Here is a 24,160-nt window from a genome sequence, read left to right on the forward strand (position 1 = left end):
TTATGAATAAATGATCAATGCATTTGAGAACTTGTTCACAGTTCTCAAATGCCTTAATTTTTGTTTGTATTTAACTTGTATGTGTTTGGCATAAAAATTGGATTATTTCATTGAAATTCTAATGAGAAAAAGAATCACAGAAGACAGTGAGAAGATACGAACGTCGCTACACTGAATAATTGCTTCCATGTGTTCATAAGTCAAAGCAAGTGTGACGTAAGATTAAATGGCCCCCTCCTGTCTACTATTAACCAGTAGAAGACGAGTTCACTCAGGTCTACAGCACCCAGTCATCCAATCACAACCTCCGATGGAAAAGCGCCCTATTCAGCCATGTTGTGGTTTTGAATGAGGAAGAAGCGGGAGATAATATTTTTCAACGAGTTTATTTGCTTTTTAAAGTCGCGTATATGATATATAAACGAGTTAGGGTGTTACTCAAAATGATAACCGTTTTTCCGAACGCGTTGGTTGCGACTTGCCACAATCCTGCTGGAATTTAAACACACTTCCATAAATTAGCCGCGTCGTAGCAGCCTTAGCTAGCGAGGTAGTTAGCACAGTGTGCTAGCTAGGAAACCAGCTAATTCTCAACTGTCTGGCGAACGGGCGCCGCGTTTCGTGGGGGTTTGTAAAAATGATAACGGCGAGCGTTAGCCTTTGAAAAAGCCCCAGCTAACCCACCTCATTCGAATGAAGCGCACTGGCTTCCTTCGCTTAGACTATATTGACAGGTAACGTTAGACTTGAAGTGGCTAACGTTACGGAGACTTCTCCCCGAACCTGCGGCGTTATTTCTAAAAGTTTTGAGCCATGTTGAATCACATCTACGAGTTGATAGGAACTGGCATTGCCCATCTCCGCAACGGGGAACCAGCTGCGGGCGACTGCGGTGAACACCGGACGCCGGGCGATGTTCCGTTGAGGAGGAAAAGAACAATTGAATGGTATGAGCTGTAATATCATCATTCCACCGTGTCGCAAGTTAATGAGGGCGACCACAGTTGTTAAAAGTTATTTATGACCAACGTAAGTGGGATGCTTCGGTAGACCTGCCCTTTATTTGCTCCCTGGTCACTTTTGCGATTGAAATGTGTTTTTTTCGTTACATTAAGTAATTGACTACTTTCAGTTTGTCTGAATGGGTACTAAACGTGTAACTGCTTTTCTCTCTTAAGTGTGGAAGATCGTCATAACAGCGACCACGATGGATCAATCGTAAAAAAATCTCGAATGGGTAATTATTAACTAACTTTGTCACATATTATGGTGTGAGTACATGTAGCGGTGCAGTTATTCGTATTAGCCCACTTACAATCCTGCCTCTCTATCACATTTCTTTTAGGAGATTTTATTGACAGCGTCAAGGTTGCGGCGGAAGGTGTTAAGAGTCACAGCTCCAGTGTGGCTTCATGGATGAGAAGCAGCGTGAGTCCTACTTTGAGCAACATGCTGGCAACCTTTCCCGGTTCTCCACCTGGACAACGCCAGCCGCAGCCCTCAACATCAGCGGCAGGAGTCTGGGCTGAGACGCCGGTAAGCAACACATGTTTGGGGCCTGACGGTAGAGATTAAAAAAACAAAAAACCCTGTTCTGTCTTGATTTCAACATGTCATCTATTGTTTGGTTTAAGCTTGCTGAAAGGAACTGTCTTAATGAGACGTTTGCTGCCCCATCGACAACTTTGGAGTGGAAAACCAAATCGGGTAAAACCTCTTCAAGTGTTGTGAAGTGCTTTTGAGGCAGGGCTTTGAGCTCTCGGAAAGAATTATAATTATTCTACCGTTTATCAACTCTAGAATGGTCGCGCAATGAGAGGCACGTTATGGGATCAAAAGTCTGCAGGCGACAAGTGTGCATGAGTCCTGCACATCGGAAAGTTGCAAAAGTAAACGGGCATTCAGTCACCGTGCCACCCTCCATCACCCCAAAGTTGCACTCGTCTCCACGGCTAGGCAGGCCGCTACACCTTCGGCCAAATGCAACACAGAGGTATTTGTTGTATCATTTGTTTCTAACTTCCCCATTAAATAAAAATATCCCTTTTGGTTGTTTTGTTTTTCTGGATGTTTTAATTACGATTACTTGCTGTGTCTCCAGTTATAGCGGCGTGGCAAACAGCTCCTGCCCAAGTATGTATGAGAAAATCTTTCCCATTAAAGTGGTGCAGAGCCCAACTCACAGCAACTCATCTGGGCAAATGCACAACGCCAAGCCGCGCTGCACAGCACAGCAGGTCAGATACAAAGACTAATGTAATTCCTGCTCACTGAGTTGATGCATTTCTTCATTTGTTTCATGGGTTTTCTTTGTGTTTGTCCAGTCTGTTTGTGAAGACGAGAAGGAGGTCTACAGGCAGCTTCTGGCCATGGTCTCTGGGGGTCAGTCATCTTCCCTTCACAACGGCAGCTCACACGCCATTGTGAGGTCACACAGAGATTTGTACGTATTCACACAAATGGAGTAGTCAGACTTCAACATAATATAGAAAGTGTATTTGCGAGTGTGCAAGAGACAGCGGGATCTGCAGAGGAAAGCGTTCTGTTTGAATGCAGTCTCCATAAGTCTGTGGAACTCGTCAGCGAGGCATACAATTTTGTCAATTTTTACTCTGCTGCAAATTTTGCCTACATTTATGTGGGTACTGAATAAGAACATGGAATACATTTCAACACGTCGCTGTCTATGCATTTATCCCTTTGACTCCTTGTGGACTGTATGTTGAATAGGTACTCGCTGTCACTTTCTTCTCAGTACCAGCTTCCTGACTACCAGCCGCAGGCTGCTGCAGCTCTCCTCCCCTACCGGGTCAGCAGTAGGTGGAACCTCAGAGGGACCCAGCAGCCCCACAGGGACGTCCAGCCAGTGCCTCAGCAACCTCCCCAGCCCAGCTTGGAATTCCAGTAGACCCGAGATCCAGGCATGGTCCCAGGACACAGGCTCCAGCAGAGCAGCTACACTCACAGCAGCTCCCTCCCCATCAGCTCTTATGGATAACTCTTCTCAGGACACACAATCATCAGGTCATTTTGTGTCTGTGTGTGGAAATATAGGTATCGTGAATTCAGTATTTGCTTTGTTCTGTCCCGGTTCTTTGGTTTAAATGTTCCTATCTTTTCTTGCAGCTCATGATGGTGACTCTGTTATTATTATTAGTGAGCAAAAGGGAAAAAATGAAGGCCGCTCAAGGTTAGTATACATTTAACTGTAGTTCATGTGCAATGTGTAAAATGTTTAAGCTTTTTATAAATGGCAAAGATGTGCCTTTGTAAATATTTCATGTAGGATGCTGTTACTTTCCTCCACAATTTTTATATACAACTTGTCTAAACCCAGACACCCCACATTACCTCTACTATCAGTGGAGTAAACAAAAATTACTTTTCTTTTTGTATACGCGTTAACCTGTTTGTTTTTACAGTGTGCCATGTTTCCAAGCAGAGTTATGGATCAAAGAATTGTAAGTACACATGTCAATGTATTGCATTCAATAAATGATCCATTATTTATGTTCAAACAGACAAAAACGTGTACCTCTTGTTACTGTAGGACAAGTATGTATGACTCTCGGGCGAGAGAAAGACGGAGACAGATTGACGAGCAGGTGGCTTTGGCTTCCCAGCTGCTGCAGCAGGTGAGTGCGACCACTAACGCTCTCTTTTAGATTCAGTTGTATCCCATCGGTTGCATCTCAACCTCTTCTCTGTCCGCTAATCTGCGTCATGTTGTTGCTGGTTCCCAGCGTCTGTCTGAGAAGTCCCAGCTCAGTCCAGATGTGGAGGTCCATGTTCGAGTTCCTTTGGAGAAAGAGGTTCCTTTGACTCTTGTGATAGAAGAACAAAAGGCTTTAGAAGAGAAACCCGAATTCCCCGAACTCACAGAGGTGTGGCATTGTTTCAATGAGTGTGCAGTTTACTGTGTAAAAATGTTAAACTTGCTTTTCCATCTATTTGTGACATTCTTAGTTTTTCTACTTTTTAAAAAGGAAAAAAATATTGAAGTTAAAGTGACTAAATGGTTTATTTGTTTTTTCTGTGTAAATCCCTTCCTGCTGATGTTGAGTACTCAATGCTGCGTAAAGTTAAGGTTGGCTAGAAAATGATCCACCTGAGCTCTGTTTTATTTACTAATGGAAATGTAAAATACTATAATCAATTCAAACTATGAACTTTTCCCATACTTTAGTTAAGAAATAAAACTTTATTTTTCTTATGGCCGTATGATATGTGGGACGCGTTCGTATCTAATAATAATAAAGTTAAGATGCCCTGCTTTTTCACATGTATGCTGTTTCTTCATACTAAGGAAATGGAGGCTGAGGTGAACAGGGTGCTGAGAGGAGCTAACCATGAAGTATTAAGTGAAGGTTTTGGTCTCAGCCTGACACGCAAAGACCTGCAGACCCTCAGCAACCTTAACTGGCTCAATGATGAGGTGCGTGTATATTTTCTCTAAAGGTGCACCAGATTTTAACCAACCGTGTTTTTGATTATTTATACATCAAAATGTTCAGAGGAATACACGTTCATGTTGTAAGACGTGATATTTGTCATACAGCAGAGTCGTACAGCTTGCTGGGTTCATTAAAACTCTCTCCTTAATCTCTTAGGTGATCAACTTTTATATGAACCTGCTGGTGGAGCGCAGCAAGGACCCCAGCTTGCCATCAGTCAATACGTTCAACACTTTTTTCTATCCCAAGCTGCGCAGCAGCGGCTACTCTGCTGTCCGCCGCTGGACCAAAAAGATGGACATATTTTCTAAAGACATCCTGCTGGTCCCCGTCCACTTGGGGGTGCACTGGTGCCTCTCAGTAAGTCTTGATAACAGTAATTCAAAATCTTGGAATTTATATATATATATATATTTTTTTTAAATTGTATTTATTGTCTCTTAGGTGGTGGATTTCCGCAAAAAGGCTGTGATTTACTTTGATTCCCTGGGGGGAAACAATGATGAAGCATGCAGAATATTGTTGTGAGTTTCACGATCTGATGTGTTTGTGAATGTGATCAACGGTAATTGTAATTCATTATTTTTATGAAAACAATGTATCAATATGAATTATGTTTTTCCCCTAGTGAATACCTGCAACAGGAAAGTAAGGACAAGAAGGGAAAAGTAATGGATACTACAGGCTGGAGTCTGCACAGCAAAAAGCGCAATGTAGGTCCTGAACCCACCAGGATGAAAAGCATTGTTGTGTCATCAAACTTCATTTGTTTTGGATGAGTTTCATTATCAGCAAATTCATCTGTGACATAAACCTTCTGTTTTGCTGACACATCAGTCAAGAGAGAAGTTTTAGCAAGCAGGGCATTCCCTCACTTCAAAACCATGCTCAAGTAGAAACCGTTGTACTTGATTCTTAAGGAGCCTAACGGCTTATCTTGTTTCTCATTAATAGAGCTTTACCATTTACATCGTTTCCTTGTCTTACTGGGATTTTTTATTTTGTTTTCATTATTTTAACACTTGAGCCGGAGCGTTGTAGTAGGAGTACATCTGAAATGTAAAATAAAGACAAACCAGATTAAATCTATTAATAACAATAACCTGTCAAAGCTGTAAAGATAATTTTGTATTTGCATCATGGAATGTCCAATATAATCTTTTTTTTTTTCCCTTCTGCTTTCAGCAAATCCCACAGCAAATGAATGGTAGCGACTGTGGAATGTTCACATGCAAATATGCCGATTACTTTACCAAAGACAAGCCAATCACATTCACACAGGTAATCACAAGCGCAGATCGATCTGCTAAACATCACGGGAGTGGCCCATAAGTCTCTTGCATGATGTCTCTCTACTTCACAGAACCACATGCCCTACTTCAGGAGGCGGATGGTTTGGGAGATTCTGCACCATAAGCTGTTGTAACTTTGGGGGAGTCGCGCCGACTGCTCGGCTAAACACGACGGCAGCATCCACTTCCAGCAGTCCTGCTCTGGGAAGAACTTGCACACCAGCTCATCGGATCAGGAACCAGCGCCGCCTCGTCAATCAGGCTGTCAGCCGCTCTCATCTGGACGTTGCTGCCTCCCGGGCCTCGACTGCCCTTTTGGGGGTTTCATGCCGGTCAGCAGTGGATGTTTTGTATTGACTAGCCAGAACTGTTATTATAACTTATAAACCATACTCTGGGCTGCAATGTTTGGTGCCGACGTACCAAGTTTACATGGTTTTGTCTCGCAGGGAGATGAGCGCATTACGCTGCTTAATTTTTTACGACAGTAATTCTACTTTTTTGGTGTTGCTGTCAATGTTTGATACACTTGGTACGTTCAATGGAAAATAAACATCTCCATGAAAGCTGAAGTATGAATGGCTTCTAGACTAAAAAATAGAAATTTTCACAGAAATTGTGTCTTAGTACTTGTGACACAATTTGTTTTGATTTACCTTTTATTTCACCTAAAACAACTATTTTTGTAATTTGATTAACAGTCCCAAAACCTCTTCAAGCATTGCCTCAGAATATGTTTTCTAAAGGAAATGGAAAGTCTTACGTTGCCACATGCATACGAGCAGGGTAAAAATCAACATGCGTTACTCTTGATAAAAGATTGTAAATTAAGTCTATTTTATGTATTTCAGAGTATTTTGTTTTGCAGCAACTTTTGGGCATATTCAATATATTTTTAACTTTGTACATAGTAAAACATATACAGCCTCTTGAATAGTGTAATATACTTTTTCTTTATAGAATTCCAGTTTTTTTTTATATAAATTGAAGTCTGTTTTAGAAATACATTCCCTTGTATTGTGACTGTTATCTGTGTATTACCTCAAATCAATTGAGTTTGATAAACATGAGAACCTGGATGTGTATTTGCTCATATTAAGTGTTTTACTAGATTTACACCTGCTGGTCCTTTTTGTGATGCAAAGCAGGAAGTAGAGCGAATACATTTGACTTAACAAATGACAAGTTCCAAGTCAAACCAAGTTGAAAGTTTAATTGCTGCAGGTTTTTTTTTTTTCCAATGAAGATGACAAAGACCTACATGATGGCACAGACCGACATTTACTGAAGGAGGTGGTTCGATGCAGAAAACAAAGTATTGCACAGATTTCTCAAAACCAGTTAGGAACTCGTATCTGATTCGTTATATTCAACGACCTTCCGCTAAATGATTTCTAAATATTCAACACTCAAAATAGCAGCAATAGTTTGTTAGACCCAATAAGCCCCCATAAGTTCTTCAATGTTTTGGATGAAAACAATGGACACACAAAGTCGTACAAAGATTTCTTTGCTTAATAGATTTATGTTCAGAGTAGTTTGAGCCGACAGAAATTCTTTAACACAAGCAGTGCATGCAACTAAAAACAAAATAAATCTGAGTAGCGCTTCTTAGTGAAATCTAAGGCATTTCTGTGGAGTTTAATTTGGTCCTGGAAATAAAACCGTGGGAATTTCTCAGCAAGAAAGCAAGTGAACAAACGGGACCCCCCAGGGCCCCCGAAATAAAACATGCAAACAGACCTTATGGTGAATCTAAAAAACCTGATGGTGCTGGCGTAGCACAGACGTTCGGTAATCGAGTGGCCACACCAGCCTCCGTTCACATTGAGCATAGTCATAAACAACTTCATTTTGGTGTGATCATAGTTCCCTTTTAATGCAGAAATTCTCAAACCGATGAATGAACCATTGACAAATGTGTCAGTCAGAAAAACAAACACAAAGTGTCCGTATGCACAACGGAGATCCGCTGTCGACATGTGAGGCGTCGCTCGGACATCCGTAGTATTGCATTCGTGAGGATAATAAATTAATTGCATAGATCGTCAGACCTTGGGCGTGTTCTTCCGAGTTAAAGGAAGTGGACACAGAACCAGCTGTGAACGGCCATGAGGCCAACTCAAGTGTTGTTTACTGCCTGTGAACCTCGTCTCTCTGGCAGGATGAGGTAAGTCAGGGTTTGAACATATCATTTGTCTCTATGTTGTAACTCTGTAACAACGCATCTGAACCTGGCGTACATGATTATTAAACCACCATCAGGAGTCATGTTGGCAAATTGCCAACATCTGAGATACGGACGGAACTGAAATGTCTGTGAGAAAAAAAAACAACAACCAATAAAACAAACTAAAGCCGTAAAGCCTCTTTGACCTGAACACTGAAACCACACAACTAGGCAAACGCACAAACAAATCACTACTTCAAAAACAGCTGCAAACATCTACTTCTCACTATTTGAGGCGCACAACACACTATCAAAAATAAAAACAAAACATCTTGGAAAAATTGGATCAATCTTAAAAAGTGAAATAAAAAACAACTTGATAAAACCTTTAAATAAGAAATGTAAAGACAAAACATGAGGGCGGAAAATTCAGATGTAGATGCAATCAAAAATAAGGTCAGTTTTAAAGCATGTTCTGGCCATAATAATTCAGAATGAACCTTTTCTGAAGATCTAACAGGACGGAGCCACACTTTACCAGTGGATCTCTATATTTATGCAATAAGAACTTTATACTCTAACATCTGACTCTGCTCTGGAGAGTCAGATTCTCCTGTTATGAGCAGTTCATGAGGGAAAGCCAGAAGACTTTGTTCAGATAATTTGGTACAATATTTTTATTAAAACAACAGAAGCATTACTGCACTGATGAAAGGAAATCAAAAGAAAGCCTAAATACATTTAAATCTCTTATTTACAGGCAGCTCTGTCTGAGATTTGCAGTTAAGCAACTTTGGATTTCATCAATAGTAGCAGCGCAACGCGAACAAATAGTTAGAACTTTCCGATAATAATCTCTCAAAATGCTTTAAATCTATTTAGCTCTTTTAACGAGTCTTCCTTATAACATCTCTAAATGTTCTCCCCTCTGTTATCTTCTGATTGTCTCAAAGCTTTGTCGAGATTTCCGGCAGTATCCATGATCTGAGAGTCAAGTGCCGAAAAGAAGCGCTGCCGCTCCGGGGAGGTTTGTACCTGGTACACGTGAGTTTAGACTCCAAGTGGCCACCGCGAACATCTGGAACGAATCGTCAGCTTTTTGAGGGACTTCTTTTAGCCTTTTGAGTCCCGTATTCAAATGTTTACTAGAAGCTAGAAACACAAAACAAAACAAAAGTTATGTACAAAAAGGCATGTTGAAAGCCTGAAGGTATCAGACAAAACAATGAAGCAAAATCAGTGTCTCTTACAAAAAAGTGAAGAAAAAAAAATGACTCAAAATAAAACATGGCGTTGAAGTATTTTCTCCTGGTTTCACTCCAGCTCCCCAGAACATTATTAGAAAATAATATGAAAATGCTTTTTTTTTTTAAATAAAAGAAAATCCAACATGTGTGTGACTTATTTTTTCTTGACTGTTGATCCTCTTCCTCCCTTTCTCGTTGCCTGCCGTCCTCCAGACCCGGTTGTTGGAGTAAAACAGTTTATTCTAAAATATGAGTGTGTAGAAAATATTGTTTTCTTCCTTTTTTGTTGTTGTTGTTGTTTTTGTCCTTTGTGTGTAACAGTCCGTGTCGCTCCCGAGTGTCCGGTGCCGTACGAGCACACAGTTGCTGTGCCGTGTTTCAGCACTTTGAAGGGTCCTTCGGGCTCCACAGGAAGATCTGACACAAGGCGACAACACCAGCACAATTACAAAGGTGCGCTGCTCCGACGGCCACGATGGCGTGTTAAGAGACACAAAACAACTGCGACGCACCTCTTCACTTGTTATGCTGGTAGGTGTAAGCTGTGTGTTCTGTGGGTGTTTCTATGGCAACGGGTGGTTGGACGGCACTTTCCTGAGAAGGAAGGCACCAGAGATTGAGTCTGTGAAGTGCTTGCCTCACGTCACATTTCAACTGGTGAAAGACAACAGAGGGCTTTACCTCGACTGAGATGTTGGTGGCAGGCACTTGGGTGTACTGGGGGATGTAGGTCCCCTGCATAGACGTGTTTGAGGGCATGTACTGAAGGAGAGTGGATAGGGTGAGGTCATTAGACACGAACAGCTGCATTAGCAATAACAACGGAGAAAGAAAGTGACACTAGACAAAATGTATGTGTGAAGTGACACTGGTCCTTATCAGGCTGAATTAAAATGGGGACCTGCGACTGAAAATCCAAATTGATTTTTCTTTCTTTGTTTAATGAGCCGAAATAAAAGTGTAGTTATTTTAACGAAGATGATGTGGCATGTCCTTAAAAGCAGTGAGCAAAGCCTCTCTATGTTTGCGGCCTCCATAAAACTGCTTGAATGGCCGCCTGCACCCCTTCAGCTGCTAAACATCAACCAGAGCTGCATGCGAAATGTGCTGCTTTCCACTGACTGTGCCGCTGCTGCCCATGGAGAGGTGGCTGAGCTGCTGCGTTAGGGGTCCCATCATGGAGGTTGGCTGGATGGACATGGTGTGGTCCATTCCCGGCGTCAGGACCGCTCCCTGTGAAACAATGAAAAATACCCCTCTTTAAAAATCAGTGGGCGTTAAAAAAAAAGACTGTTGGTTGGACAGAATGTGAAGAAAGCTGAATATGAATAGAAAGTTATCCAACAAAAACCCGGAAGGAAGATTGAAATTGACTCACTGTGGGCGGCATGATGTATGACTGATGATGTAACCAGGATGGGTTGTGCACCTGCATGGTCAAGAAAGACACACATATTTCACCAGGAATCGATTAGCCAAACATTTAGCTGTTTTATTTTTAGATTTGGAACAACTAATGTTTCACACATGAGGGCTTTATTAAGCTTGATTTGATCACAGTAGGCATCTAAACTACCCAACACCAAAGCTTTTTTCAGGGCCCCGACTACCTGGTAGGTGGACATGGGAGAATGCATGTACGGGGAGATGGAGGTCGGCCCCATCATCCGGTTCGGGCCGATGCCGTAGGGAGAAGAGTAGAACCTTCAGAAAGAGGCCAAAAGCTGTTAGTCACCAGACCACAAGCCCTCTGGCTGTACAAGGGATTCATCAGAGTTGTAGTACGGACCCGTTCTGCAGAGCCGTGGTGGGGTCGTAGGTCAGCGTCAGTCCTCCCTGGAGAGAAAGAAAGGGACAATGTCATGAGGAGGCGTTGGTGCATTGAGAAAAGCCTTTAAAAAAAAGGTGCAATGCGCGGAAATAAACCCACACTCTCTCCATCTCTCGTCCAGGGCCGGCCGTTCTGCAGATATTTTCCTTGGCTCTGACGCTTTTTCTGGCCCCCGTCGGCAAATTTACACAAGAGGGGCTCTGGTGGCACTGCAGCGGAAACAAAATATTATACTAGTACACCAGTAAGAAAGTATTACTTCATATGAAGATGTATAGTCCGTATTATAAATGTTTTTAATTTTAAATTATTTTCTTTAATCACCTGGAACTCCAGGTGGAGTCTTGATATATTTCCCATTGAAATGTTGGATGATAGCTTCACATTTCTCGGTTGACTCCATCCTACAGGAAAGTGTGATCTTTATTAAGGACAATCACTGTCGCGAGTTACATGGCGTCATGCTGTGCGTTAGTATCCACGGTTGAGGATGTTCTACCTACGCTGGCCACCAGAGGGCTGCCTCACCATGACGGAGAAGAACATTTGCCGCAACTGGAGATCTTCTTTAAAGCACGGGAGGCCGTCCCTAATGTGCCATTCGCTTGTCACGGGTTGCCTTAGTATGAGTAAGTGAATGAATCAGGGCTCGTACCTGGCGAAGCCCACGCCTCGGCTGGCTCCGTTGGCGTCACGGAGGATGCGAGTGGAAATGGCCTGGCTGAAGGACTTCAGCATGTTCTCCAGCTCCTGCTCATCCATGGACATTGGCAAGTTGGAGATGTATAAGTTGGTGGGGTCCTGCTCCTGTTGCTGAGAGGTGAGAGCCCAGCAGAGGATTCATGAACAAGGGTGTGGAAGCAGACGCAGCTCCTTGTGGAGCGGGAAGCAAAAGTAGGAGAGGATCATGCAATCTAGACAGTTTAAAAGCAGTGTGATGGAGAGGGAATCGGGTTTGAAGTGAAGGGTGGATTTCATTTTGGCGTGAGCTGCATGGATGAGGTCGGAGGAGGAGGAGGAGGAGGAGGAAAGGGATATTCAGATGTTGAGATATTCTGGCTGGACTTCAACTGAATTTCTCTCTCATTCCGACTCTGTTTCTGTCCCTTCCACTTTTATTCATCCAAGTTGATCCTTTTTTCCCCTCCCCGCTTCTCTCTCATACCCCATTACCCAAGCGTTATTACCGAAGGCATAGAAGACAGGCCCATTGTGTGGGACCAGCCTCTTAGGAGGATGAAAGTGACGGATCCAGGCAAGGGGATCTCAAAGCCTAATAACATTTTTAAAAGTCCCTCCATTCATGGATGATCTCAGATGAGATGATTATGTGCTCTTGTTCTGTGCAGAATCACAGGAAAAACAGTTTGGACAAAGATACTCTGCATTGATCAGAATAATATCTAAAGCGTTTCACCGTCCTTTCATTGTAATAATACGTCGCTTGCATTCGAGCAGTAATATTCATGTGGTCTTCCCGACCTTGAATACATGTACGGAGGCCGGCTCTGCTGCCTCGCATAAATTCGACAAATTATGCAGCTTTCCCCAAAAGTGAACATGAAGTTATTAGTACCCAACCTATAATCATCTGATAAAGTGCCGCAGTTTCATTTTTATGCTTTTCAACTATTTTGTAGGCGCCTTGTTTCCTTTTCTCAGCCTTCTGCGAAACTAATTTAAGTTAGCATCTTGTAAGATAACCAATCTGTATCACCCTCTAACCATCTTGCATATTCATTATCTCAAGAGTGTAGGTGTAATTAAAAACCCGTAAATGCGCTGTGAATTCATTTCCATATCATGAATAATACACGTGTAATCGCTATGACCCGTGCTGAAGGTGATTTCTCCTTCACCACCCTTCTCCTCTTCCTCCAGAGCACCGGCAACCGATCGAGCCGGTTGCAAACATCGGTAGTAAATCCAGAGTGAAACCAAGTTATTCTGTGAGCGAGGAGCTGAGTGTCAGTGATCCAGATTAACCAGAGATCAGCTTCTCCCAGCGGGGTCGGTGGTGTGCGTGACTTGTGAGTTTGTGTCGTAATCCGGTCGGGGCAATGCTGGTGAAGTGCATGTGTCATAGTGTGTGTGTGTGTGTGTGTGTGTGTGTGTGTGTGTGTGTGTGTGTGTGTGTGTTGACAGGGCGGGTGGCTGGGCACAGGGCCCCCGCTGACTGGGGAGCTGCTCAGACACTGAGTCAGATGCCCACCAGGGAGAACAGACAGTGCCTTTGTACAGGCAGAAGGCCCTGGGACATACTCCCTCTACACCGCCACCACACACACACACACACACACACACACACACAAACACACACACACATGTACACACACATACGCCCGCAGGCTTCTATGCACTCTTGTTAGTGCGCACACATATTCTACAGCACATTAATCCCCATAAATACACTAATCTAAGGATACACCCGGAGCGCCGCCCAGCTGACGCACGCACACACAAGCGGAGGCTTAATTGGCTTATATTCCTGAAGCTCGGCTCATATAACAACATGAAAACACGGGGACAACAACAACACACGGGGAGAGAAAAACATAGAGAAAGAGCTTGCCACGGCTTTAAAAAAAGGAATTTACAAGAAGCAGACAAGGCATAGGAACAACTTTTCTGCTGCAATGTTAATAATTCAACATTTAATTCCTAATTAATAATTCAACATTCAGCTTTGTGCTGAGTCACTGTTAAAATGCCGTAAAGTTGTTTTTTTTCTCCCTTCCGCTGAAAATTTAACTCTTGACTATTTGACTAAATTTGACACCAAGTCACAAGAAATACAACCAGGGAATAGTGACATCTGAAGCGAGGTCCTTACCTTGGCCATCTGAGCCTGCACTCCACCCGCCTTCAGCGCTGTCACTGCTTTCTGAGCTGCGGACGGACTGTCAAAGTCAACAAAGCCGTAGCCTGCAGGCACGGAGACAACACAGCGTGATGTGACAATGACATATGGATCTCAAGAAGCTGGTTCAGTGGTGTTTGAATCTGAAGACACAGCCAGCTGGGTTTGGACCAAAGGACGCACATAGTTACACCTCCCATATATAATATCACACAATAGCGGACTGTTGAGTGAGTAAAGTTCAACGCCCCTCGACTGTCTATTCTAAATAAAGGACTTTTTTACCACCTGCCATGCAGTTGATAAAATACAGTAATATTATGGAGCTCACATTTTATATTTCAGATTCACATCTTTCCTCAAAACATATCATATCAAAAAAAAAATGACATGTAATTGTCATATAGCTGCAATATTTGCTCAATTAATGCGACCGTCACATAAATTCAATCAACGTTTTAGTAGCGGATTACATTTTTCAATCAAAAAATTAGAAAGAATTCTTGAATTGAATGTTTTTGCACGGTTGGTTAGAACTTCAGTAGAGAAAATGTTCACAATTTGTGGACTTTTAACTGAAAACAATTCATAATAGAACATTACGCATTCGGCTAATTCAACAGAAATTAATTAAATTAAGTTACAGAATCTCTATTTCCTCTCTATGGATTTTCCAACGACCTTTGGAATTCGGATGTGACTAAATTGACTAAAGTTACTGAATGATTGATTTTAATTACATATTTTAGTAAATGATTTTTACTTTTTTACACTTTTGAGGTTACAGCTACTTTCACTCTGACGCCTTACCTTTGCACTTGTTGGTGGTCTTGTCCAGGATGGCTTTGGTGGATACAATTTTCCCGTACCTGAAAAACAGTGACTTTTATAGTCATTCGGTCCTACACTGGAAATCTGACTTCATATATAGGTTCAATATTAGCTTTGGGACATTGCTGAGGCAATGTGGTTTCTCTCTGAGCTTAACATACCCTGGTGCTCAATCATCAATTACACTATTTAATAATAAATTATGTATAGGGAAAGTCTCTAGAGAGGGGCTGGGGCATGAATTAAATTAGAGCTGCTGCAGAACACAAATAAAGGTGAAATACATGACATGGCCCTCAAGTTGTGTGTTCCTAAGTCATAATACTTGAGTTGACGTGAGTATATTCATTTTGCCTTATCGGGTCTCAAATTTCTACTGCACACTATGACGCCAAAGGTGGCTTGTTTTCAAAATATGGTCAAAAGAAATCTGAGAATTTGCATGACGGCTGTTTTGACAAATATTTATTGCCTGTCAACTGATGATGAAAGATTCTCTGATTCTATAAACTGAGATGGTTTACTCCAGGATGAAATTCAAACTACTGTAAAATGTAGCAATTTTTGAGATGAAACTGTGCCGTGACGTTCATATGTTGATGACGAGTTTTTACTTCAGCTATAAATCCCACTTAAGGACGTTACTTACGTGCAATGTTTTGTTCATTTTCATGCACAAAGACAGATTTCCAAGAAATAATAAAAATAATAAGCACATGTTTGTGCATAGTGGAAAGACTAAAGATTCCCCATATCTGCCTGCTTTTACGTAGATGTCAATAAGCATCATAACTCAAGGGGAATCCAACATTAGGTGACAATTTGGTCCAAATAAATGTCTCTGCTGCATTTTTAGACAAATTCACAATGAATACAACACATATCCAGCGGGCCAACTGTGGACAATGCGTATGCATGGATTTGTGGCTCAGGCGAAGGCTTGTGTGCGGCAGAGTGTCAATCGGCTCTCTTCTCCCCAGGCATGTGCATGCAGTGTAATCTGATATGCGTCTCCTTGGCTGTCCTGTTCATTGCTGGCTCCGAGCCATACTCTCGTTCTACTAAGCAGCTTTTCTCTTTGCAGCGTTACACTGCACCACTGCCACAATGCACCCAGGCTGGTAGACTCACTGAAAAAATATTTATTCATTAGTTAGGATTATGTGAGGATTTACGTTTTAATCTGAATCCAAATTGGAAATACATTTTTAGACTTTAGAAAGAAAATCTACCAAGGTGACCACCTGTAAAACTTGTTTTATAGAATTTACAACAATTCTAAGGGAATTTATTCTGTACACATTGTCTGCAAACTCAATTTGCCCAGTTTACATTATCACTATCATTTCATGGCGTGTTTCTGATTCTAAGCCATAAATTGCACCTGTACGCCACCAGATAAAACCCCTTCTTCCTACATTTCCATATGCATGATGACGGTGGGCACAAGGCAATGCCACCGGTCCATGACAAACATTGACGAACATTTGTAGCTGCTGAGTTCTACTTGCTGTACTACCCTGCTTAAACACTCGGAGATAACAGTGTACTGAACTGCCTTTAGAGCTCCTGCACTACATGATGCAAAGTGAAAAGCGGGGATGGAGACCCAGCCGTGTGTGAAAGACCCCAGCGTGGTCCAGCCCGATGCCCCTCCGTGGTCAACCACCAGAAACGGACCAGGGCGGGAACCAGAGCGGCAGCGAAGCACCCAGAGAGACGACTGCAGGGGCCGTAGATCCAACCCCCATCCCGTCCTCTCATCACTCGCTCCCCACACAGTGTGCGTACAACAACTGTGGGGGAGGGGAGCTTTATGAGTGTGGTGTCCGGATACTACGCACGCATTAGCGGTTCAAAACTTGAGTCGACTGAGTTAAATTCCCCACACGACTTGTCCTCCTACTGTTTGACATGGTCCTCTACAACCATGTCCCAGATTAACTATCATCTGATCTCCCCAGTCCAGTTTATCTAAGCATTGCATTGGTCTTAATGTGTTCCGCTAAAAGGCAAATTTCATGCAGCGATATTATCCGCTCAGTAAAAGCAGAAATATGAGAACTACCCCTACAGAACCCCCCACACCACTCTCCATCCACCACCCCCTTCATGCCTTTGCCCTTGTTTGTCTTTCCCATTTCCCCTGGGCTCGCCGTTTCCTGTAGGGTCGGGCAGCCTCGTGTGAGCCATATCTTCCAGACAGCTGTAAAGTAGCAGGCCTCTCCCTCCCTCCCTCCCTCATTCAATCGCTCTCGTTTTCCCTCCTTTTCTCTCTCCACTCTTCTGGTCCTCATCACCAGGCCCCAGAATTCAATTAGGTGAACCCAGACCATTCATCTCAGCCCGACTTGTTTTGATGTCTTCTGCTAAAGGCCCAACAAACACATCGGACGGATTAGATGAGGCTGTTGTTTGATGTCTGACTACAGGCTGCCCGCAACAGTTTTCAAAGACTCACACTCACTCTGATGAGCTACATAGTGTATCATTTATAGTGCAGAATACGACTTTGAATAAAGATTGCATAGTCTGATTGCCATCACATGTTTGATGATAATCTGCAGGAGAAAAGAACAGAGGAAAAAGAACTCATGTACGTCAAAGGTCTGAGGAGACATACAGAAATAATTAGCTTGGGAGAAGGAGACTAAACATTCTGTACCTAGCAGTTGGAACGCCTCTGCTTAGCTGTGCCAGAGCAAAAGTCTCACTTTGCTGCCAAAACGATTGTTGGTTTTTCCACATGGCCACTAAATGAAGGGCCTAAAAAAACGACGGATGAAAATACTGCCCTCTTCTTTGCTCAAGAAGTGCCTGCTTGGGTGTGCTTTAGCATTAATGTGCATTTCAAGTTCAAGGAGGTCATTCAGGTATTCATGAATGACTTACGTCCTGTGATGCAATCCTTGATGCATTCAGACAGACAGCCTTCGCCTGCCAATGAACCCATCACTCCGTTCTACCCAAACCTGGTTCATTTGCAGGGCGGGAAGCCAGATCCAGATTTATTGAGTGTGGACATAGAAGTTAGGAGCAATTGGTTTCTGGGTAACTTACGGCTGACAGAGTTTGACCAGATCCTGGTCTGTGGTTCCTGGGTGGAGGCCACGGATGTACAGGTTGGTTTTGCTCAGCAGCTCTCCTCCACAGCTGCTGCTGCCATTGCTGATGGAGGAGGTGGTGGTGATGCTGCTGTTGTTGTTGTTGTTGTTGGGGCTTGGAGGAGCCATCTGATGGTTGGAGGGGGACACATACGTCTGCTTGACAAAAAAGAGAATGGTTAGATTAATTATTGTACTTTGGGATTGTACAGGGGAGAAATACTCCTTTAGATGCATAAAATCAAATGTATACACTGACGCATCAGCTAACTGGATAACAACAACTCTGTTAATCGGCGAGCAACGAACTCGCTCAAACTGTGGGCAGCAAGGCATGCCGAGTTGATTAAACGACACAATTAGCCAATGTAGACAATGTGCACCCATTTAGCTGAAATTGGAATCATGAGAAACCACCAACTATGGTCGTAAAAAAACTCCATTATAAGCAGCCGGTAACAATCTAGTCCCGACTCTGTGACAGGACATTAAGGGCGGACCTACGAGTCAATATTCTAAGGCTTATTACGGTATGACTAGTTATGAATGAATTGTTAAGACAATTTTACACCATTTTCTAATGTTTAATTTTAATTCAGATATTTCAGACATTGTGGATCGCAAGAACAGGCTGACGGTTTGCTGGTTATCATATAGCACAATTACTCATTGGTTTACGCAACACAGTAAGTTGACCTAACTGTAAATGTTGAGACCGGACCTTCAATATTACATATTTAAGTGTGCTATTCAAACTAACCTACTTATAGTATATAGACTTTTAGAGAAACGGTGCTTTTGGAAGAAATGTTAACTAGCAAAAAGTACAGCGTACATGGAAAATACTCCCTATCTCGTGATGCCAAGTGAGCCCGTTTAAGTGTAAAACCACAGCGTATAACATTAAATCTGGTTGGACATAAGTGGTGAGCTCCACATTGCTGACAGACGGGCTTCTGTGGTTTGTGTTGCGGGTGAACGTTATTCATTTGAGTATTTGAAACAGTTGTAATCAAAGCCGTTCGCAGGGACATCTGTGGATTATCAATGGTTACCACAGAAGTGTTTGGGACAGAACATTTCATATTGGCAATACATTGAGCAGCCAAAAAGAGATGTCAACCACCAGTATCGTCTTGGGTGGAGAGAACTGAACTGAATGGCTTGATACCAGTAAATGTTTTTTTATTTGGATGAACTGACTTATTAAGGAAAGATGCTTTTACCGTTTTATATATTTGCACACAATTTCTCAGATGACTGCATATATCTACACTGTAAGTGAATGTGCCCTGATTTATGCACTTGGACCTAAATGTCATATCTGCTATTTCATGAGCTGCCACTATGCACTGCTGAAGGATTTGTGAGCATTAAAGGAACCGTATGCAGAGACTCTGCTCGCGTCAATGCATGCCTGCAATCAGCTTCTTATTTGGCACAATATGTTCATCAGAATAAATGCACCATGCAATAAATGAAATTGGTATGGAAGTATAATGTCGGCTTGGTTTTGCTTTTGGCAGTCCTACCCCTGCCGGCAGGGGAGGAACTGTTTGATTAGTTAGGGTCAGCAGGCTCGGCCCCAGGGAACAATGGGACGGCTTGTTGGACACCACAAGGTCAGCTGTGGACCCCCAGCTTATTATCAGAGGGGGAGTTGTCAGAATCCGCCTACAATCAAGCCAATTATGATTTCTATTTGTCTGTAAAAGAAATATAGGATTTTTTTTCTTGTGGTTTAAAAAGCAGAAAACTGTACAAGTATTACTTTCAGACCAACAAGCCCCAATTAATCAATTCGACAGATCAAGATCAACAACAGCTTGAAGTGACGCCGTCACGAGAAAAAAGGGATGAAGCCGCAATAAGTTGAATGTTAACTAACGCGCGTTAGTTACTAATTTCTTTCTATGCGTGATATAATATATATTCAGAAATGGAGCTGTGGAAGAAACAACATAGCTAACATGTAGCGGGCGAGCTAGCTAGCTAGCTAGAGGCCCTCTTGCAATGGTGAAAAGGTAGCTAATGTTAGCTGACAATATTCCAAACTTCATTGAGCATAAAGCAGTACTTTAAGCCCTTTTCAGACATGGAGTCCATTACTTAAATTTGACTTCACGTTATAGTGAATGAATCCATTCTCGAGGGCAGACAGTTATTTCTTTGGTTTGTGAAACATATTGGATGCATTATTAAAGCTACGTATTGAGGATGTATGCATGGAACATAAAGTATATTACCATGCCATTTTTACCTGTCAGCCAAAGCCTCAATACATGAGAAATGTATACTCTAATAGCACTTGCGTATTATATCAACACAGTCACATATACTACTGAATAGCAACACCAGTGATGCTTTTGTAAGATTTATTGTAGGAACGCAACTGAGTTGCTTTAGGTTTTCCAAACTTTCTAGGGATAAGTCCTTGGAACTTACTCCGTCTTTTCAGTCAAGCTAGGAAAGTCACAGTGACTCACAGGGCTCATTCACCTCAGTCTGCCCACCATAACCTCCCTCTCATCAATAGTACACTGTTTGTTTTTCCAAAATCCCAGTCACGTCCGTTGCTTTGCTTTGCTTTTTGCTGTCGGGAGGGATGCACCTGCTGAGGCCAGGGGAGATAGGATCTGACAGGAGACTGAGTCCCGGCCCGAGCCCGACTACTGAGGCCTGTCCAATTAGGATCTGAGCTTGTTAACCGAAAAACACTAATCCCTCTCATGTGCTCTCAAGTCAGAAGGTAGAGTCTCATTAGGACTGCTCTACCGGGCTCCTTGTGAGAAAAAAGATGGCAGTGAGTCAGATCCACACCCTCACCCCATCTGCTCCGGCACCGGCTCCATGTGTTTTGAAACCAATAAAAAGGTAATACCAAACACATTCAGAACCGCACAAATGCAGCAAGAAGGGAAAGCTTGGAAAGTATGACACACGCTTTAAATGGACACGATGTGGGAATTCAATGTTTTTCTAGTTTGTGAGGTTGCATATGTGTGCTCGGTTAATCATATGACATGCTGCAGATTTCTCTCCTATTTGTTACTCTTCAGTCCACAACCACGCATGTCACCTTGTGACACTGTAACCTACTTGCATTAGTGTCATTTTCAGCATTCTTCACATTGAAATACACACATATTTTTGTCCCTCCCCTTGGACAAGGGTTCAAGGCTGCTCAACTGCATTCCTGGGACATCACAGCTGTGTGAGAACTGATAAATAAAGTAAATCCTCTGGTGTACATGCAAGATACGCACATCTGCAAGTGACATGATAAATGGGTCATAAAAACAGAAGGCATTTGCTTTTACAATGTAAAATAACGATTTCATCGTAGCGTGCCAATGAAAGACATTTATGCTCCGTTGCTTTCGGACACTAAAAACTATTGGTACTTTATGTACAGTTAAGCTGTAGATGAATACTGTCATCACGCCACACTTGCTCTCACACAGTAAGTTACAGGAAGGTAAATCGCCTGAATGGCTTTTATTATAGTTGTGCAAGAAGCATAACAGTGTTATGCAGAGGAAGGCGGCGTGCTCCAGGTATGGATGAGATGATTACAGTTGGAGGGGGCAGAGGTGATGCCCAAAGGGAGTCCAGGTGACTCAAGGACATTTCGCAGTGAGTGCCGGCTGAGTGTCTGATTGTTTGAGGCTTAGATGCGACATCATTGCAGCAACATAAACCTTTTGTGAAACAGATAATGAGTATGTTGGAAAATTGAATAAATCTCAATCGTGCAGTTATTTAATTTATCGGCATCCCAAAGGAAGCATTTAGTTGCCTAAAAAGCTCTCAAAACATAATCAAATTACTAATAAAACGAGTCAGGCATTTTTCATTTTTTTAACAGATTCCAAAATAAAATGCATTATGCTGATCATTATAAACATAATGGTACTTTCCGCCGTGGTAAAGTAGCATTTCAATTATGCACAAGTAAACTGTCAAAGTAATATCATCTTCATTATGCAACAATTTACAAATCATGAATCAAAGATGAATATCTGAAGTGTGGAGTCCTACCTGATTGGCAAAAGAAACTTTAAAAGGCATGGCGGGTAAGATCATAGTGTAGCAGAACAAATCTCTACATAGTAGCTTTTTGCAGCAGCAAGAAAATCTGCGAGGTGGAAGAACCAAATACGAGAAGCGATGGAAATCCTTGTCGTCTTGAGAGCTTAGAGCTGAGACTTATCCTCGCTCCCCTTCTCCTTAGTCCAGTTGCGTTATAAAACACCAGAAAAAGTAAACAGATGGTTCAAATAATCTGTTTTCAACAGGTATCGTGTACCGTGAAGAGAGCAGAAGGAAAGGACAAAGGGATTCATCAATTAGGAGGAATGTTCCGGCTCCATGCGAACTGAACCTCTGACAGACAAGAAATCAAGGTATGTGAAGCACACAGGGGTGGAAGAAGAAGAAAAATCCAGAGGGAGTAAATCGAAAGCAGAGGAAAGGAAGGGGGGGGGTGTCTTTTTTTCTCCGTCCTTTTTCCCCGTTGTAACAGACATTGACCAGGGGTCACGGTTTACACGCCTTCCATCCACGTGATGTGGACACTATGAAGTATGAGTGTGTGCATATCATCGTCAGAGGAAAATGTTTGAGTTTGCAAACCCCCCCCCCCTCCCCCAATTGAGCACTTTATTTGAATCCAGGAGTCCCAGGTCATTCAAATCAGCAATCTGAATGGTAGGAAGGATAAAGGATAAAACTCCCGGAAGGAGGCTGGTGTTGTATTTCAGCTTTTTTCAAACGTTATTCAAGAAAAATGCTCAGTCAGGTATCAGATTTCGATCAGAAATCCTTATAGTTTCAAAAGTCGAAATCAGTACTTAAAATGCATCACACCCGAGATCTGACCAACTACTTTAAACACCCCTGTGTAATCCTGTCATTTCCATATGTCCCAGAATTAAGAAGAAAAATCTATAAAGCCTGGAGAGAAGCGGTTGAACAAAGTCATCCCATGAATCATTCATACGAAAAGACAATCTAGTCAATATTATATCTTATAAATTGTTCCAGCAATGCAAAACCCCCTCTCAGTCATCATTAATAGTACTGAAGGGGTGGGGCATATTTGTTCGCGTAAAAGACGGGGAAAACTTTGATAACTTGATGCTTGATTAAAGGAAAACAGCACCGAAAACACATCACGCAGTGGATTCGATCTCCAGCCGAATATACAGGGAGGTCGAATAAAAGGAGCCTTTATTATCTGTATTATCCGCCGCGCATTCATGAACTGTTCCTCATACGTGCAGACTCGGTGTCGGAGGGGAAGAGCAACCGTGTCGGGTAAAAAAACACACACACACAAACAAAGCAAACTGTTGTAGTAATCTACAGGCAACAATGTAACGGACCCCCCGATGTTAGTTTGTAACAACACAGCAGTCAGAAAGGTTGCGATACCAAGTAGGAGAGTTGAAGCGTCGCCTGTGAACCACTTCCAAGGACACTGCAGCTTAAAGCAGCCGAGCGGCTTCTTTCCCCTTTTTCTTTTTTTTTTTTTACCGGCACCGAGAAAAACACGCTGACTGTAACGGGAATTAAAGGAGGCCAGAAGCGGGATGAGGGCTTCCTTTTTTTTCTTTTACCTTCTTGGTGTTTTTGCCGGTGTAGCCGTTGTACGGGCTGAATCCTGTCCTTGGCGGCGCGGAGAGCAGCATTTTTTCCTTTTTTTTTTTTTTTACGCGGCGCTGTATCCGGAGGAGCGGGGAGAGCCGAGGCGAGTCAGCTGACGTCAGCCGGGGGCGGGGGGGGGAATCGGTCCTCCCCGGCACTGTGATGGGCTCCACTCCCCTGCGCCCGGCCGCACGCGCAAAGTGTGAAAACTCAATTAACTCCGTGCTGCGATTGTCAATAAGCACCCCTCTGCCTGCATGTGAGCATGGTTAAGAGACTTGTTGGTATATACAATCCTTGCTCGGGTAACCGTGTGGTTGTTGGTTTTTTGTGTGTGTGTGGGGGGGGGGGTGGAGAAATACAGAAAAGCAGATGTTAGTTCCCAAGTCAGGCATGGGAGTTGTGATTTGGAGACTTGTTGCCCCTATGGGTTCATGCAGTTAGTTTTAGTCCAGTGAGCTCGAGGTCAGGAGCAACAGAAGTGAACAGGAATTGGCTAAAGAAGTTAAGTTCATCGTTGAACAGACAAAATATCTGGATAGATGTTAAGGAATACATATGTTGTGCATTTCCATGAGATCGCGCTTAAACCACACGCCTCAGGTTGCTGTCAGAGTTGCATGTTGCTCCGAGGACCAGTGTCCATTCATGGAGCCAGGCTTAAAACCCTTCCAGTTTCAGCTTATTTGTGGGACCCTTTAAATAAACAAGGGTGCCGTCTA

At 42.7% G+C, this 24,160-nt stretch overlaps 2 protein-coding genes across 11 annotated transcripts; one reads left to right on the forward strand and one right to left on the reverse strand.

The window, feature by feature from the left end:
• Positions 1–234: 234 nt before the first annotated feature.
• senp1 (SUMO specific peptidase 1) lies at positions 235–6,823 on the forward strand. Of its 4 annotated transcripts, none has more exons than XM_040193595.2 (18): positions 235–947; positions 1,179–1,237; positions 1,346–1,536; positions 1,635–1,707; positions 1,801–1,993; positions 2,102–2,237; positions 2,325–2,443; positions 2,756–3,054; positions 3,127–3,190; positions 3,423–3,461; positions 3,551–3,635; positions 3,744–3,884; positions 4,307–4,435; positions 4,611–4,814; positions 4,899–4,978; positions 5,083–5,167; positions 5,640–5,735; positions 5,818–6,823. In XM_040193595.2, exons 1-18 carry the CDS (start codon positions 814–816, stop codon positions 5,878–5,880), a joined length of 2,190 nt encoding a protein of 729 aa, XP_040049529.2. In that variant the 5' UTR covers positions 235–813; the 3' UTR covers positions 5,881–6,823. The 4 variants fall into 4 exon arrangements, with proteins under 4 accessions (XP_040049529.2, XP_040049531.2, XP_040049530.2 ...); XM_040193597.2 differs by having other exon boundaries at positions 4,704–4,814; XM_040193596.2 differs by having other exon boundaries at positions 2,756–3,024.
• Positions 6,824–7,251: 428 nt separating this feature from the next.
• LOC120829479 (RNA-binding motif, single-stranded-interacting protein 2) lies at positions 7,252–23,625 on the reverse strand. Of its 7 annotated transcripts, none has more exons than XM_040193598.2 (14): positions 23,411–23,625; positions 17,746–17,948; positions 14,665–14,723; positions 13,828–13,919; positions 11,650–11,807; positions 11,319–11,398; positions 11,094–11,203; positions 10,953–10,999; positions 10,774–10,867; positions 10,542–10,592; positions 10,286–10,396; positions 9,845–9,925; positions 9,676–9,757; positions 7,252–9,580 (listed from the first exon to the last, which is right to left on the reverse strand). In XM_040193598.2, the coding sequence occupies exons 1-13, from the start codon at positions 23,480–23,482 to the stop codon at positions 9,680–9,682; spliced, it is 1,236 nt and encodes a 411-aa protein (XP_040049532.2). In that variant the 5' UTR covers positions 23,483–23,625; the 3' UTR covers positions 7,252–9,580; positions 9,676–9,679. The 7 variants fall into 7 exon arrangements, with proteins under 7 accessions (XP_040049532.2, XP_040049533.2, XP_040049534.2 ...); XM_040193599.2 differs by having other exon boundaries at positions 17,746–17,945; positions 23,411–23,620; XM_040193600.2 differs by lacking the exon at positions 23,411–23,625 and adding an exon at positions 21,831–22,231 and having other exon boundaries at positions 17,746–17,945.
• Positions 23,626–24,160: the final 535 nt, after the last annotated feature.

The sequence above is a fragment of the Gasterosteus aculeatus genome, chromosome 2, assembly GCF_964276395.1.
Source record: "Gasterosteus aculeatus chromosome 2, fGasAcu3.hap1.1, whole genome shotgun sequence".
Taxonomy (NCBI): domain Eukaryota; kingdom Metazoa; phylum Chordata; class Actinopteri; order Perciformes; family Gasterosteidae; genus Gasterosteus; species Gasterosteus aculeatus.